The sequence below is a fragment of the Vipera berus genome, assembly GCF_964194415.1.
Source record: "Vipera berus genome assembly, chromosome: 1".
Lineage (NCBI taxonomy): Eukaryota > Metazoa > Chordata > Lepidosauria > Squamata > Viperidae > Vipera > Vipera berus.
This window is the reverse complement of record NC_138202.1, coordinates 162,878,130-162,894,845: the sequence shown is the minus strand read 5'-3', so window position 1 is coordinate 162,894,845 and position 16,716 is coordinate 162,878,130. Positions and strand designations below refer to the sequence as shown.

Sequence of the window (16,716 nt, the reverse complement as noted above, 5' to 3'; positions counted from 1 at the left end):
AGAGTCTGCCATTCAGTTCAAGGTCAGGGACTAAAGAGCTAGGCCTGGTTCAACAACTGCTGGTCAGTTTCTGAAGAGAGTTCAATTTGCTACAGATCATGATGAATTTTGTGTGATAATTGAAAATAACGGCATCTAATATGTTTTATACATATTTTACCTTGTGCCAGCCTTTTAAAGGCCATTTCCTTTTCTTCAGCATGAATCCTTCATGTTTGTCTGGCTTCTGGACATTAGTCTGGCCAATTTTCAAGCCTTCTATAATTTCCCAACTGTCTGGCTCCTGAGTAAAGGGGGAAGAAGGGGAGGGAACAGAACCAAACAGATCAAAATTTCACTTTTGTGGCGCCTATTATTCAAGTTATTTTGGCAACCCAGTGTACATTTACATAAAATCTATTCCACTGAATTCAATAAGTCTGCCTTTAGTTAGCAAATAAAAAAGAAACTGGATATTAAGTAAACCACACTGAGAATACGAATGTTCCTGAAGTCTATGCTATGGAAATTACTGAGGGAATTGTAAGGTTAAACTATATAAGTGGGAACTCCCAGGAGGTAACAGTTTTGGGGGGTATCCTATATACCATTCATAATTAATCATGGCTAAAATCTCTTTAGTTCTATTTGGGTTCTTTTCCAAAAAATGTTTGGAAGAAATCTGGCGTGTATATACATATCTGAAGTTGTAGCAAGCAAAGATGTCATCCATTTGCAAATGATGCACCCCTAGCATAATAACTAGGCACATCAAGGCACAATAATTCTAGAAGCAATATTTCAAATTGTAACCATGTTCTTTTATTGGAAACAAATGACGAGGGCTGATTTGCAGCATTCTGCATAGCAATAACAATCAAAATCACGCTACTCATCATGCTTGGTCCCTTAAGTTTTTATAATAGAACAGAGACTTGTAAACAGCACTTCTATGCATTACTGATGTAATATAGGGATACATTAAAGGACTGTGTTATGTTGAACTGAGTCTTCAGTAAAAAAAAATTCATGATGTACCTTGCAGTATTTATATAAAAAATTATTCTCAAAATCCCACACAGGTCGTCCTCAACTCACTTGCAGAATTGAACCCTAAATTTCTGTTGCTAAGTGAGGCATTTGTTAAGTGGAGCCTTGGTGGAGCAGTGGGCTAATGCCTCCTTAAGTAACAACAGCTGCCTGCAATTAATGCAGGTTCGAGTCCCACCAGCCTCAAGGTTGACTCAGCCTTCCATCCTTCCGAGGTAGGTAAAATGAGGACCCAGATTGTTGGGGGCAATAAGCTGACTTTGTAATAATGCCACTTGGGGGGGGCGAAAGCCCTAATAAGCAGGCATATACATAGAATGAAGGCTATTGCTAAGCACATTGATTTGTGCTTCTTAGATTGTAAGCCCCCCTGAGTCTTCGGAGAAGGGCGGAATATAAATGGGATTAAAAAAAAAGTGAGTTTGGCCCCATTTCCTTGTCACATTTGTTAAGTGAATTACTGCAGTTGTTAAATTAGTAACACGGTTGTGAAGTGAATCTGGCTTCTCCACTGACTTTGATCACATGAACCAGGGACACTGCACTCGTCATAAATATGAGTCAGTTGCCAAGCGTCTGAATTTCGATCACACGACCATGGGGATGCTGCAAGGTCGTAAGTGTGAAAAACAATGGTAAGTTACTTTTTTCAGTGCTGTTTAACTTCAAAACAATCAAAGCAATTAATTAACTCCTCAAGGATCTGAGCTAGAAATGAGGAAGCTACAAAGGGTACCAATCAGGGATGGGTTCTCACTTAATAATTGGTGGGATTATGTTAATGACAGCAACAGGGCCTGCCGAGATTGCCGTCACTATGGAATGTGGTCATCGTGGATGTCATGTTTTATGAGCGGACTGTTTATCAATCAGGTCCCAATTACAATTGCAATTCAAGGGCTACCCATATGCTTCTTGCAGTTTGCTTAGTTTCATATGATTCGTTCCTTTGCCAGGAAGAAAATGCACTGATAGTATTCATTTGTTTTTTTTATGTGCCAGAATTTGTGACAACAGATGTACTGTGTTTTCATTATATGCAGCACTTACATACATTTTTTTCCAATTACTAGAATCATTTTTAATTTTAAAAACCTCCGTTTTTTAATCCAATCTTTCTTTCTCATAATGCAGATGAGAAACACGTACTTCAAGAAGCTGTGGGATATTTTATCTTTAACATTTTCTCCAAAATTTCACACTTTCAGCCTAGGGCTGAGCAACCTCTACAGCAGGGGTCTTCAAACTTGGCCCGTTTATGACTTGTGGACTTCGACTCCCAAAATTCCTCAGCCAGGCAAGCTGGCTGAGGAATTCTGGGAGTTGAAGTCCACAAGTCAAAAAAGGGCCAAGTTTGAAGACCCCTGCTCTACAGTTATGAAACCCAGCAGTGATGATTCAAGGTGGGGAAGATGGGGAGGATGAAAAGGATACAAGTAGTCTTCGAATTATGGTCGCAATTGGGCCCAATTGTTGTTTTTTTTTGTTAAGCAAGGCAGTTGAGTTTTGCCCCATTTTATGACTTTTTTTGCAATTGTTGCAAAGTGAATCACTATAGTTGTTATATTAGTAACACTGTTGTTAAGTGAATCTGGCTTCTCTATTGACTTTGCTTGTCAGGTTACAAAAGGTGATCACATGATCCCAGGACACGGCAATCGTCATAAATATGACCCAGTTGCCAAGAGTCCAAATTTTGATTACATGACGATAGAGATGCTGCAACGATCGTTAAGTGTGAAAAATGGTCATAAGTCACTTTTTTCAGCGCTATTGTTAACTTCGAACAGTCACTAAATGAACTGTTGAAAGTCGAGGACTACCTGTATTAGATTCCTTAGAGTGAATTGGTATAATTAAAATTAACCAGAGAAAGCACATGCAAGATCCACTTCAAATAAAAGTCCTTTAATTAGTGGAATTTTTTTCAAAAAATAGTTGATAAATATAAGCGTGCCTGGCTGAGGAATTCTGGGAGTTGAAGTCCACAAGTCATAAAAGGGCCAAGTTTGAAGACCCCTGATTTAATGCAACCACTTCAGTGCTTTGAGGAGTGGCACTACAGTATTGCTACAAACCAATGATTTGCATAGCCTTATAGAACACATCCAATGATTAAATATGTTCTGCAACCACATACTTTTGCAGGGACCAAGACTTTACTTACTTTAGATACAATGATTGGCTCATTTTCTAGCAATTGTTTCCCAATAATCAAGTCTGTGCTTCCAGCAGAAGCATTTCGCTCTAACACATGACCACTCTAAAGCACAAAGAAAAGAATGGAGTAAATTTTTGTCACCGAAAATAGTTCTCATACATAACTAAGATGCCTTTGAGGGAATGGAAATACACTGTGTTCACACAAAACAGATATCGCATCATTACCAACCTTAATAATTTCAAAATATTTTAATATTAAAGCACAGAAATATCTTATGAGATATTGTTACCCAAGCTGCTTCAAATGGAAAGGCAACATATATATTTATTCTAATAAGGAAAATAGACAAAGTATTTTCAAATTTTAGTACTGAATGTTATTTCAGTCAGCATCTTAACATTCGACAGGCTTTTTCTGCCAACTTAAGGTATTACTGTATAATTAAACTTTTTTTCCTAAAATTTCCAAAATTAGGTTGAGTTATTATAAAATGGCTTCCATCCACAGCTGTCTTGTCTAAAGTTCAACCGGAGATTGTGTACATACTCTTCTCATATAAAGTGAACATATGTGAGACAAGAATGGATTCATGTGTAGGAATATTATCATCGGGTTGCAGAAATTCAGACCACCAATGACAGGGCAGCCAAGATGTAAAGAAAAATCTGATTCTTTCCCATGTCTAGTAGTTATCTGGATTTTTGCTCCCAGATGTAGTAACCTTAATTATGACGGTAGATGCTACCCATAGCAGAGCAGGTCCATTAGACTTCACATATGGATACTTTAAGAAAATCGATGAAATATCTGAGCGCATTCACTTATAAGCTATAACAATGTGAAAATTAATTAGATCAAAATAAGTCAAACTCACTCTATATATATACGCTTGGAAGATAAAACATGAGTTTGATCCTGCCTTGAGCTGAACTGAATTAAATCTGTCAAGCACAATACTATAAAGCAGAATAAATGTATTCTTGATATATGTGTTTGAAAGTACAAAGATTTGAATATCTGTCTTGCAATGTTCTTTTGAAAGTGCTTTCTTTTAAGGTGACCTACCTGTTCCTTACCAAAACGTAATTTACAAAAAACTGAGATTTCAAAAGAGCAGAATATTGTGATTTACATTTTATTCTAACCACCCTCAGCCATTTAGTAAGGGTAATAGGGAGACAATATCAACAGCAAAATAGATGCATCGTGAAAACAACTTAATAGCAAGTGTGACTAATGTTTTGTGGGAGACAGAAATTTTTCTAATGACAGAATTTAAAATGATCAAATTAAGGTTCAAGAAATTAAAAGACTAATTAACAAATGATAAATGATTACTGGAGTACAATACTATCAATTCTGCATCTTTCTTAAACTGGAAATAATTACTAGAGAGTAATTTTGGCATAACCTGGGGGTAATAGAACAATTTGCAACTGCTTGTTTGTGAATCATGAATCTCATTTGCGATTGCTACTGCTGAGTCCTTATGTAAAAACAGAAAGGGTTTTATTTTGATGTGGGTAATGTCACAATTCAAGTCCAGGAATTAGTCATGCCTTAGATCACATTTTTATAATTATTTTAAACAGCAATATTCCATATAAAATATAGTTATCTTTCAGCTAAATCATATGTTTAGGTTTGGAATTAATAATTAATGCCCAATTCCAAATTACTTCTGTAAGTGGGCTCAAGTCACAAAGATATAATCTACAAAGAATGATATAACCATTTATGATCTCTTCCTTGTAGACAAGCTAACAGCTCTCAAGGCAGCGCTGACAGGAAAATGTCCTCAGAACACCAATGGGTCCCTTGTGGACGTTGAGGCATTCTTGGGAAGTAAAATGGCAGGCTTTATAGGACCAATATTTCACTTTGATGCAGTGTTAGCCATTACCATCAGTATTCCAAAAAAAAGCAAAAGCAAATGATTGACCCCTACCGGTACTGTTTGATCATAAGGAATCAGGGAATGGCAGCACAGCATCTGAAGGAGGGTTGAAAATAACTCAATATTGTCAGAGATGGAATGAAACAAAAAAAATATAAACTAACAATAGAACTGAACATGTTCCAACAGGGTAGGAGGAAGAATCAGAGAGACTGAAGCCTCAGGGATAAGGTCTCACGATAGCAGTCGAAAAGATTAGGCAGACTGTATAATAATCCAACATGAGTGAATACACTAGAATAATGTAGGATAAAGTGATAGCAGAAAACAAAGAACTAGAAAACTCACAAAGTATTTTGCCATTATTAATTGCAGCTATCTTTACAGAAGCCTAATTTTTATCCATTGACTCACTTTTTTCTTTAACAGGTGAAGTAAATAAAGAACCTCCCAACTAATTTGCAGGATTTCTACATCCATAATTAAAAGAATATTTTCACTTACCTGCCTAGTATCCCACTGGGAATATGATGAAGAGGAGTCAGCTTTATGTGATGGTGTGGAGGTTCTGTGAACAGGAGATACACCTTTCTCTTCAGAACTCATCACTGCAGCTAAATTCTAAGGGTCTCCTTTCACAGATTAACACCACATTCCATTCAGTTTTCTACGGAAAGAGGAAGCCAAGCGCTTTTCAGCATTTCTCCCAGAGTATATTCTTTACATGGGCAGGTCAAATTAATGTAAAAGGCATCCAAACCAAATCTTGAAGGAGAAAGGAAAAGAGAGAGTGATTGGTATACTATGTATTTGTGAGTTTGCATGAGTTACAGTGTTAAACAAACGCAGGTCTCTTGGGTTCCAGCTATCAAACCTATGAAAAACATTTAATGTCAGTAAAATAAATGGCTGGTTCTATCCTTCATAATAATTACTACTTTTTTCAACAGCAGAATTTCTCCTGAGATGATATTGATTACTCTGATGATTTCCCAAATGACACATCACAGTACTTTGCAAATGAATTGTTAAAATCTGTTTTCTATACTCTATCACATTTCAGCTTTATTTTTTTGAAACACAAGTATTGTAAATGTAAGCCGAATAATTACAGTAATCATAGCATATTTATTTTCCCCACAAACACACCATTGATATGAGTATGAACATTCAGTGTTACCAACAAATAGCCATTTGCAGCACGTTCTCAATACGTTTGGAAAAAACAGATACAACTGCCAGTGAGGTGTGTATAAATATGTATATGTATATGTATATGTATATGTATATGTATATCTATATCTATATCTATATCTATATCTATATCTATATCTATATCTATATCTATATCTATATCTATATCTATATGTATATATAGGGACGCAGTGGCTCAGTGGGTTAGGACACTGAGCTTGTCGATCAGAAGGTCGGCAGTTTGGCGGGTTGAATCCTGAGTGCCGCGTACCAGAGTGAGCGCCTGTTACTCGTCCCAGCTTCTGCCAACCTAGCAGTTCGAAAGCACGTAAAAATGCAAGTAGAAAAATAGGGACCACTACGGTGAGAAGGTAACAGCACTCCATGCACCTTTGGCGTCTAGTCATGCCGGCCACATGACCACGGAGATGTCCTTGGACAAGCGCTGGCTCTTTGGCTTTGAAACGGAGATGAGCACTGGCCCCTAGAGTCAGAAACGACTAGCACGCATGTGCGGGGGAACCTTTACCTTTATATATATATATATATATATATATATATATATATATATATATATATATATATATATATATGTATGTATGTATGTATGTATGTATGTATGTATGTATGTATGTACGTATGTACGTACGTACGTACTGTATATGCATATACATAAGTATATATCGCTATTATTATTTTTTGTGGCAAGCGTATCTAAGATGCTTTCCTCCTTCTGTTTTCCCCATAACAACAACCCTGTGAGATGGATTGGGCTGAGAGAGTATTACTGGTCCAAAGTCACCCAACTGGCTTTCATGGCTAAGGCAGGACGTGAACTCACGATCTCCCGCTTTCTAACCTGGTGCCTTAACCACTAGACCACGTGTGTCAAACTCGTGATGTCACGTGACATGTTGCGACGTATCACAACTTTTTTCCCATTGACAGCAATGGAGTGGGAACAGTGTGGGCCAGCAGTTTGACAACCCTGCACTAGCCAAACTGACTCCCAGTAACAAAATATATATGCTGTGGACCATTTTCATCTTTACATGGTGTACTATTCGATATCTAGCAGGAAATTACTAAGCATACAGTACTCTTTTTTCTAACATTAGCTTCGTTGTTTAAAACAAACACATGTACAAATGCCTTTGACCCACCCTTTAAAAAAAAGCAGTTAAATAGTATCTGCACTAATTTCAGAAAGATCAAAGCATTCTGCAGTTTCAATTGATTCAACCATGATTCGCTTTATTTTCACCTATAATCTCATACATTGAAAGTAACGTAGTTGGCTATTTCACAAATTGATATTAAAGAGAAATGAACCAATATATTATTTAGCTGATGTGAGTTTTAAGTCACCTCGCCTCCCAAAAGAGACAGTTAATATTCTGGAAGTATTTTACCAAAAAAAACCATAAACAAATGGAAAAAAATATTCTAAAGATAAATATGAAGAATGTATAGTAAAATAAATACAGGCATCACATATTGCTGTTAAATGCTGCAAACAAGATGCAAAAGAAAGACATATTTATGTTCTTAGTTCATATACCACAAGCTAACTGTCTCCAAGTCATACATTGGTCTCTCAATTATACTGTATATAGTTTAAAATTACCAGCTCAATATTAGCATACCTCTTAAGGGGAACGATAAAAAGGTTTTGTTCACCTTTCTATCAATATTTATACTCCTTTATTTCAGAGTTATACTAATTTAAAGCTCTAGGCATCAAATTTCAAAAACAAAAATTCCTAAGTATCTGGAATCATATTTCTTCTATAGCTCATCTTACCACTAAGCTTTGGCCCCCTCCCCATTTCTTTATTCACAATTATAACTTTGGAAGAACCTGTTTTCAGGCTAATAAGACTGCCAAGGATAGACATAAATCATTAAAGTATGTCAAATAAATAAACAACCAAGTAAGCTTATTTTAAACCATTTTTAGAGCTACACTCTTCAAAACAGATAGAAATTAGTAAGTTAACAGTAATACGATGCAAAAAATAAATAATAAAAAACAAGATATAAACATTACATGAAACAAATGTCCAATTTCTTCATGAAACTTTGCTGCCAACTTAGGGAATCAAAGTTAGCCTTGAAGAGTTCCATTTAAATGTCACTGAGGAAACCATAATTTAAATCGCTTTTTGGAAAGATTTGAACCATGATTGGATTGCCATTTGCAAAAGACGAAACAATAAGGGGTAAAAGACGACATAATTTGACATTACATCTGAACGTAATCATGGAGCACTGAAATCTCCATTGTTGGGTTTAATAGTACATGAAAATGATCCTAATTACTGGAAGCAGTTCCTTATTATTACAATCATGACTGAATCAACATTAAAATTACTGATGAATATCTAATGTGGCAGATAAAACATACAGCTTTAGCCTATAAATTTTATTATCCTTTAAAGCTAGTGTCCTTCAGTGGATTTTATTTGTATAAACAGAATCATTTTTTTTAAATGATGGCTGAGTCAAGTATTAGTCATCAGAGGTTATGGCTTCAGTTGTAATAAACAGCACAGCATACCCCAAAGAGCTACAAGAACAATTCTATTTGTACTTTTCAAGGCCACTTTCAGATGTGTTTTTATTACTAAGTTAACTCTTTCACATATTCCAATAGTAATTCCCAATCTACCAACAGACATTTTTGTTATAACCTATATGCCAAGGGTGAGCATCATTTGCCTACATACTGAAAACAGACAAAATATGCCTAATATGCAGGCTAGGGCTGGACTTCAGCTTCAAAGAAAAAGAAAAGAAAAAAAGCAACCCCGAGCTATGGAATGTCAAAAAGCTCCTTCAGACCACACTCCTGGGCTGAGCATCCCAAAAGTCTATCAGTTTATTAAATTCATTGAGTTGAGAAGACTTGTTGTGATTCAGGGTCAGCCTGTGGGTTCGGCAGTTGGGTCGGACGATTCAGAGGAGGAAGAGGAGGGTGTTGGAGAGGTTGCTGAGGGTGTTGGAGAGCTTGCTGATGAGAGCCCTCAGCCAGGCCCCTCCCACCTGGTCACGACGGAGACCCAGCTGTGTGAGCCTGACAGCGTGGATGAAGATGACCCACAGCTGGCCCTGTTCAAGGACGCCCGACGCAGGAGGCAGTCAATCAGGAGTAAACAGAGGAAGGCAATGGGGCACCTCGGAAGGAGGCAGAGAGAAGCCACGCCCTGAACTGTTTAAAAGGGGAATGCGTGGGAGGGCTGGTTTGCTGAAGGCAACCGTTTGAATAGCTCCTGTTTCATGGTTCGTGTCTTGTTTTTGCTCTGTTTGCTTTTGTGTCCATAAATTTGGCAGGCTTAGTTCCAGCCTCTGCAGGGCCAGTAGTAGGTTGGTACAGAACAAGACTATTGTAGTAGAGGAAGAACCGAGTAATAAGTTTTCCTTAACAGCCACCAATGAGAGTGAAGGTTACACCCCCACACATAATCTTTATGTTTAATGCCAGATTAATCTTCAGTAAATAATATCCTACTGAATCTGTATTCATAACTATATAATGAATTAAAATAGTGCTTTTCAATCTTTTCACCCATTGTACCACTTTTAGGATACGGCAACATCTGAGCACCACCAGTTGCCTAGCAAGGTGTCAAAAACTTGATGACCAAAAAAAAAGAGGAAAAGTGATGAAGTACAGGTAGTCCTCGACTTACAACAGTTCGCTTAGTGACTGTTCGAAGTTACAATGGCACTGGAAAAAGTGCCCCCCAAGCCACAGCCGAGCAAGATACCTGCCTGCCCGCCCGGAGGCACTCTTCCTCCTGTCCAAGGTTCTCATTGTTGTGAGCATTTCTGTTGAGGATTGGCAGTGGGGGTGGGATGGGAGTGTGTTTGGTTTTTATTTCCCCCCCATCTGCTGGGTGGTTGCAGCAGGTTTTGGTCACTTCACATGACCCTGGGACACTGTGACCGTCATAAATATGAATCAAGCACTGATCCTGGCGCTTCGACTGAGCCCTGACAGCTCTGTAGCTCCAGCCATCTCTCGCTCAGGCTTGTATGGTGCTGCCACCAGTTCAGCTCATTCCCCTCCCCCACTACCACTTTTCTAGGATGGTTGCGTACCACCTGCCAGGTGCCAATGTACCACAGTTGGTACCCATACCACTGGTTGAAAAGCCCTGAATTAGAATCACCATGCATAGCTTTTCAATGAAAGGTGGTATAAATTACTAGTATTATTGATAGTGCTATTTGTTTGTATGTGACTACCCAACAATCAGATAAAAGGTTCCAATCCTAAATTGCTGCTTATTTATTTCAATGGACACATAAGTAAAAGGTACATCATTAAATGTAACCTTCAGAATATCTATTTATTTTAGCATCAACCATAGATCAAACAGGTCTTTAAATAAATCAGTCAATCCTCAGTTGTCTGTATGGTGTGGTATGCCTTGTCTGACATTAGCTTCCTAGAAGTCTGTGGCATCCATCATAATTTAAGTTTCCAAACAGAGATGATGCTTTAATTATAGACCACAATTCTTTTCAGTGCAAAACATTCCTTTCCTAATGTAAGCTTTTTAACAGCATGCCAACAGTTTCTCGCTCTCTTCTAGATTTCTGCCAGAGAAAACTCTAGTCTGTATACACAACTATTTTTGAAGGAAAAACCTTTGACTGCTTTAACACTATTTGAAAGTGTTAAGAAAATACCATATTAAGTATCATAGGAATGGCATAGATGAAACAGTTGTCATTACAGTATTATAAAAATCTAAAAAGACAATTTCTATGATACTTACAACAGCTAGTCCTTTTTGTAGCTTAATGGGAGCAGAGAGAGACCATATAACATTATAATCTGTTCAGAATAAGTGGCCTGAATCAGTAAGAAATTCACATCTTTATTATGTATATCAAGGTTAAGGACATGAACAAGACTTAAAAATCAAAGTGCAAGAAAAAACGAGCAACTGAAGTGTTCAGTTTTTATCTCTGCAGCTGCTGTCTTACACAGAGAAAAACAGAATAATTGGATAACAAAAACACCAGAGTTTAGAATATTTTTAATAAAGTAAAATAAAAATAATTCATATCATGTTTTCACTGATGCCTGTATTGCTCTATATATCCTGGATCTCCAATTCTAGATCCCTGGGAACTGGATTATTGATTTCTTGGCTTTGAACAAACTGGAAAAAACATGCTCCACTCCTCCCAAGGGAGAGAAGGCATAATAATAATAACAACAACAAAGCTGAAACTGTTTCACATTTAATATGTGAGTGCAGCAAAATCGCCCAAACTGATTACAAAGCTAGACATGACCGAGTTGCTAAACTAATCCACTGGGCATTGTGTAAAAAATACGACTTGCCTGTGTCTGAAAAGTCGTGGGAACATAGGGTGGAAAAAGTTGTCGAGAATGACAGGGTGAAGATCTTGTGGGACTTCCAAATACAGACAGATCGCCAATTGGAACACAACACGTCAGATATCACACTTGTAGAGAACAGAAGCGTACAGCTGATTGATATCGCTGTACCAGGAGATGCCAGAGTCGAAGAAAAAGAACTGGAAAAAATTACAAAATACCGCAACCTGGCCGTCAAAACTGTGCAATTATGGATGAAACGCGTAACAGTGATACCCATTGTCATCGGGGCACTGGGAACTATGTCCAAAAAAACTTTACAAAACACATCAAGAAATTGCAACTTCCTGCAATAACTCCAGCAAAGCTACAAAAAACTGCGCTACTCGGAACATCTTACATTTTAAGGAGATACCTGGTTGATACCTAGGACGCTGGCAGCAGCCCGTGTCAACCATTAGTGCCAGTCAATTTGAGTGTTCAGTTGACTGAGTTTCATGTTTTATGAATAAAAGTTTTATAATAATGATGATGATGATGATGATGATGATTGAACGGTCTCCTTCTCTTTTCACTCTTGATCAAAGTTTGAATTTATCAGGCTTTTGATGCTCTCTGCTCAGTATAATAATGTTCTTTATCTTATACTTCTTTACTTTTTAAAATGTAAGATGCCTAGAATTATTTAGAGTTGGTTGGCCCCTAAATTCAATGAAATACAGGTAGTCCTTATTTAGCAACTGCCTTCTTTAGCAACCATCCCGTTACAACACTGATGAAAAAATAATTTTATGACCGTTCCTTGCATTTACACCTGTTACAGGTCTGTAAAGCAAAGGAATGCTGAAGTAATAACATAAACACAATTGTGATTTCACTTCACACTTAGCTTAACGGCTGAGTATCAGAAGGTCGGCAGTTTGGCGGTTCGAATCCCGAGTGCCGCGTAACAGAGTGAGCGCCTGTTACTCGTCCCAGCTTCTGCCAACCTAGCAGTTCGAAAGCACGTAAAAAATGCAAGTAGAAAAATAGGGACCACTACGGTGGGAAGGTAACAGTGTTCTGTGCGCCTTTGGCGTCTAGTCATGCCGGCCACATGACCACGGAGACGTCCTCGGACAAGCGCTGGCTCTTCGGCTTTGAAACGGAGATGAGCCCCTAGAGTCGGAAACGACTAGCACGCATGTGCGGGGGAACCTTTACCTTTACCTTTTTATTATTATTAAATGAGGACTACTTGTAAATAATGAAACAGATAATTTTCTACGTGATCTAGATCATGGGTGTCGAACTCGCCGTGTCTCGTGGCATGACGTATCGTGACTTTTTTCGCATTGCCAGAGCTGGGGTGGGCCCAGCCTCCACATGATGCAACTAGCCCGCAGGCAGGCAGTTTGACGCCCCTAATCTACATGACGTGATTTTTTTTTCTGACAGAAACCTGCTTTTAACCCTTTGAATCCTTGCTTTGTGGTCTGCAACCTAATCTTGCAGGTATGACTTCATTTAGCATGTGGCTGAACTTTTGGCAGCTTCTTTTTTCTGTGAATCTTTTGACTTTTAGAGTACACATTTAACTGCTGCAAGCTTCCTTTTATAGCGACTATAATGGTGAACTGGACTGCTTAGTTCACATTATCAATAATAATCCATAATGAGTATTTATTCCAATCTCAGGAAAACAACTCAGAATTTAGCATCAGGAGTTAAATGGCCCACTTCATTCAGTGGTGTACAATAAAATCCACACAGGATTTTAAAAAATAAGTCCAAATTGTGGCCAAGGAATGGATACTAGAATTATGAGAAAATGCTATGGCTATAACTTTGTTGGTTGTATCTTATCATTTAAGAGTGTATTTTATGATTTATAATTTATCATTTTGTTGCTTGTATGTATACTGAGAGCGTATGCACTGGAGACAAATTCCTTGAAGTGTCACACTTTGCCAATAAAGAATACTCTTATTCTTATTCTTATTCTTATTCTTATTCTTATTCTATTCTATTCTATTCTATTCTATTCTATTCTATTCTATTCTATTCTATTCTATTCTATTCTATTCTATTCTATTCTATTCTAGTGATGGATTCTATTGAAGGAACTGGATGAGGCTGTCGGCAGGCCCAGAGGAAGAGAGAGAGGCTTTTGGAGGAGTTGGTGGCGGCGGCAGTGTGCTCCAGGGGCGAAAAGAAGCAAGGCCTCTTTAAGGAAAAGGTGGAAGAGTCAGGATCAGAAAAAGGAAAGAAGGCGAGGTTGTCAGAATACAAGCTAACCTGAGGGCTAATCCACATGGAGCCCCATTTCCATCTGTCCTGTTTGCCATCGTTCACTCCCTAGAGACTAAAATGGACAATGTGAAATTTGAGCGGGCCACGAACAAGGAGTATATATCGGAGGTGGTGACCCTTTGAGAGCTGTATGCAATGAAATTTCATTTTGATGTATGCCGATTGGTGTACATTCAAAGTGACAATAAAGTTATCATCATCATCATAAAGTTATCATCATTCTATTGGCTACAACTAAATGTGGAAATCATTCTAGCATTTTGGTGATCCTTTACCAGCTGGATGAAACATGAAGAAGGCACTGATTTATACAGGCAATGTAAATGTTAAAACATGTTTCCTGCCTTTACTTAACCTTTTTAAACCTTCTTTTACATTTATTTTGCATTTTGAGTCACTGCTAGCTGCCCCAAATATCATATATGCACAACTAAGACAGAATATATAATGTAAAATAAATAAATTCCAGTAAGTGCCCCAGTGGCCAAATACTGTATTAGCTGTACCATGTAAGCAGAATCTCTAAACGTGAATTCAAACAGTACTAAAATACAAATCACCAGAAACATTACTGTGACAATAAGGCTTTCAAATTAACAAACTATAATTCTATGGATCAAATAGTATCAGTATAAAACTCTGAATCAGGAACTCATTCATGAATGCTTCTCTAAGGAAACTAACTTCATTTTCAAAAGTGAAACACGTAATTCTTGTCAGTAAGGCAAGAATGACTCAGAATAAGGAAAAAATTGTGTAAGGTATTGGTTTGTTTCCAGTCTTTTTACGCTATCTGCAAGGAGGCAGTGACTCACGAATGCACTTGGTTTGCATACAGAATGACAAAGCATCCAAAATATGGCTAAAAGATCCTGGCTCAGAAAGCCATTTGCTGTAATAGAAATAGCAAGAGAAAAAAAATTTCTCTGCATATTTTACTCTGAAGTCTTAACAATACTCACAATGCAACATCTGCAATCATATTTTGGAACAGAGATATGAATCCAAATCACTTAATTGAAAAGATTAAATGGACCATAGCAAGACTAAGAGGGAATAAAGAAAGCAAATTATTATTATTGTCGCACAATCAACTAGATGTTCAGATTGGATTTGACATTTTTGTCCACTCTATTGAGTCCTTCACAAGGACCTGGGATAGGCAGATGTCGAAATCTGTTGGGTGTTACAGGTATTGTCGCAGGATATAAGCTGTTCCAAGTAAACCTGCCTTTTGAAACTGATTGATTTGTCAATATCGATGGTGTTCAAGTGATGCTCCAGTTGTTTTGGGATTGCATCCAAGGCAACTTATTCCTATTGGTGTTATCTTTGCTTTTTTTTGCCACAGTCATTCTATCTCTATTTGCAGGTCTTTGCAATTTATTTTATTTTATTTAAAGTTTTTTTTTCCAACTGTCCCCCATACATATCAACAAATATACCGTAATATTTTATCAAGTATTGACATACATTCTTTTTACATTCTTATCTACAGTATCAGATACTCTTAATAACATAAATACATACACATAAATTTTGGTGTTGCTCGTCCATTTCCCCTTTTACTGTATCCACACTCCTTCTCTCTCTTCCCTCTTCTCTACCTTCTCCCTTTCTTCTCTTTCTTCCCTCTTCTTCCTCTCCTCTCCTCTTTCCTTTAGCGCTCCCCTCCCATTTCCCTTCTCCTCCTCTTCTCCTCCAACCTTCCTACTTCCTTCCCCCCTCCTCTACTCTCTTCCCTCCCTCCTCTCCTTTCTTCCCTCTCATTCATCTGCAGATACAATTCAGGGGTAATGTCTGAGCAACTCCTCTCCCTAGATTTTCAATATCTATATTAGGTATAATAACATTAATTTTCCATTACGTTAATACTTCTATAAATCTGACCTTCTCGGTATATACTATAAATATTTATACTAGCTCCGGTTATCCAATACTGTGTCGCCTGGGTCTCCCTTCTTATCTCCTCCTTTTCTTTGCATTTTATTATCTTCCCCAGTTCCTTTTCTTCTATTCTGCCATCTCCAGGAATTGCCATGTCCATTATTCAGACCTGTTTGTTTTTTTCATTGACAATTGTTAAGTCTGGGGTGTTATGTGGCAGGTGCTAGTCTGTTTGAATACTAAAGTCCCAGAGCACTTCAGCTTTTTCGTTTGCTATTATTCTATTATAGACCCACGAGTTCTTGCTTGCAGGCAAACAGTTATTTATTTATTTATTTTATTGGATTTATATACCGCCCCTCTCCCGAAGGACTCGGGGCGGTGTACAGGGCAATTAAAACACAATATACAGCACATAATATACAAAAATTAAAATAAATTAAACCAAATAGCCCAAGCAATAAAACACATTCTAAAATTTAAAATTTGGAATTTAAAATCTAAAACCCCAATCCCTCAGTCCAGGCCGGCAAGTTCAAATAACCAAGTCTTCAGGTCGCGGCAAAAAGAGCGAAGGTCGGGAGCCATCCAGAGCTCAACAGGAAGCTGGTTCCAGAGGGCAGGCACGCCCACAGAGAATGCTCTCCCCCTGGGGGCCACCAATCGACATTCCCTGACCGACGGCACCCTGAGGAGGCCCTCTCTATGGGAGCGCACAGGACGATGGGAAGTTAACGCCGGCAAAAGGTACTCCCGTAAATTTCTTACAGATCTTTCAATGCACCATTGTTGCTAGTTTGTCCTGCCGTCGTTTGTAGTCAGTCTGTGCAATCTTCAGCAGCAGCGAAGCAGATGGTCCACTGTTTCTTCAGCTTCCTGGTAGAGATGACATTT

The 16,716-nt window shown here is 38.0% G+C and overlaps 1 protein-coding gene across 1 annotated transcript in view; it reads right to left on the bottom strand.

Annotated features, from left to right (window-relative positions):
• The window catches only part of OSBPL6 (oxysterol binding protein like 6), a 92,052-nt gene that overhangs the window by 60,537 nt on the left and 14,799 nt on the right, over positions 1-16,716 (bottom strand). Inside the window, exons 2-4 of the mRNA XM_081315044.1 lie at positions 5,595-5,855; positions 3,197-3,292; positions 161-283 (exon numbers count right to left, since the gene is read on the bottom strand). Of these exons, the coding sequence (XP_081171170.1) occupies positions 161-283; positions 3,197-3,292; positions 5,595-5,696 (321 nt within the window). The 5' untranslated portion in view covers positions 5,697-5,855. The remainder of the gene's footprint in view (positions 1-160; positions 284-3,196; positions 3,293-5,594; positions 5,856-16,716) is intronic.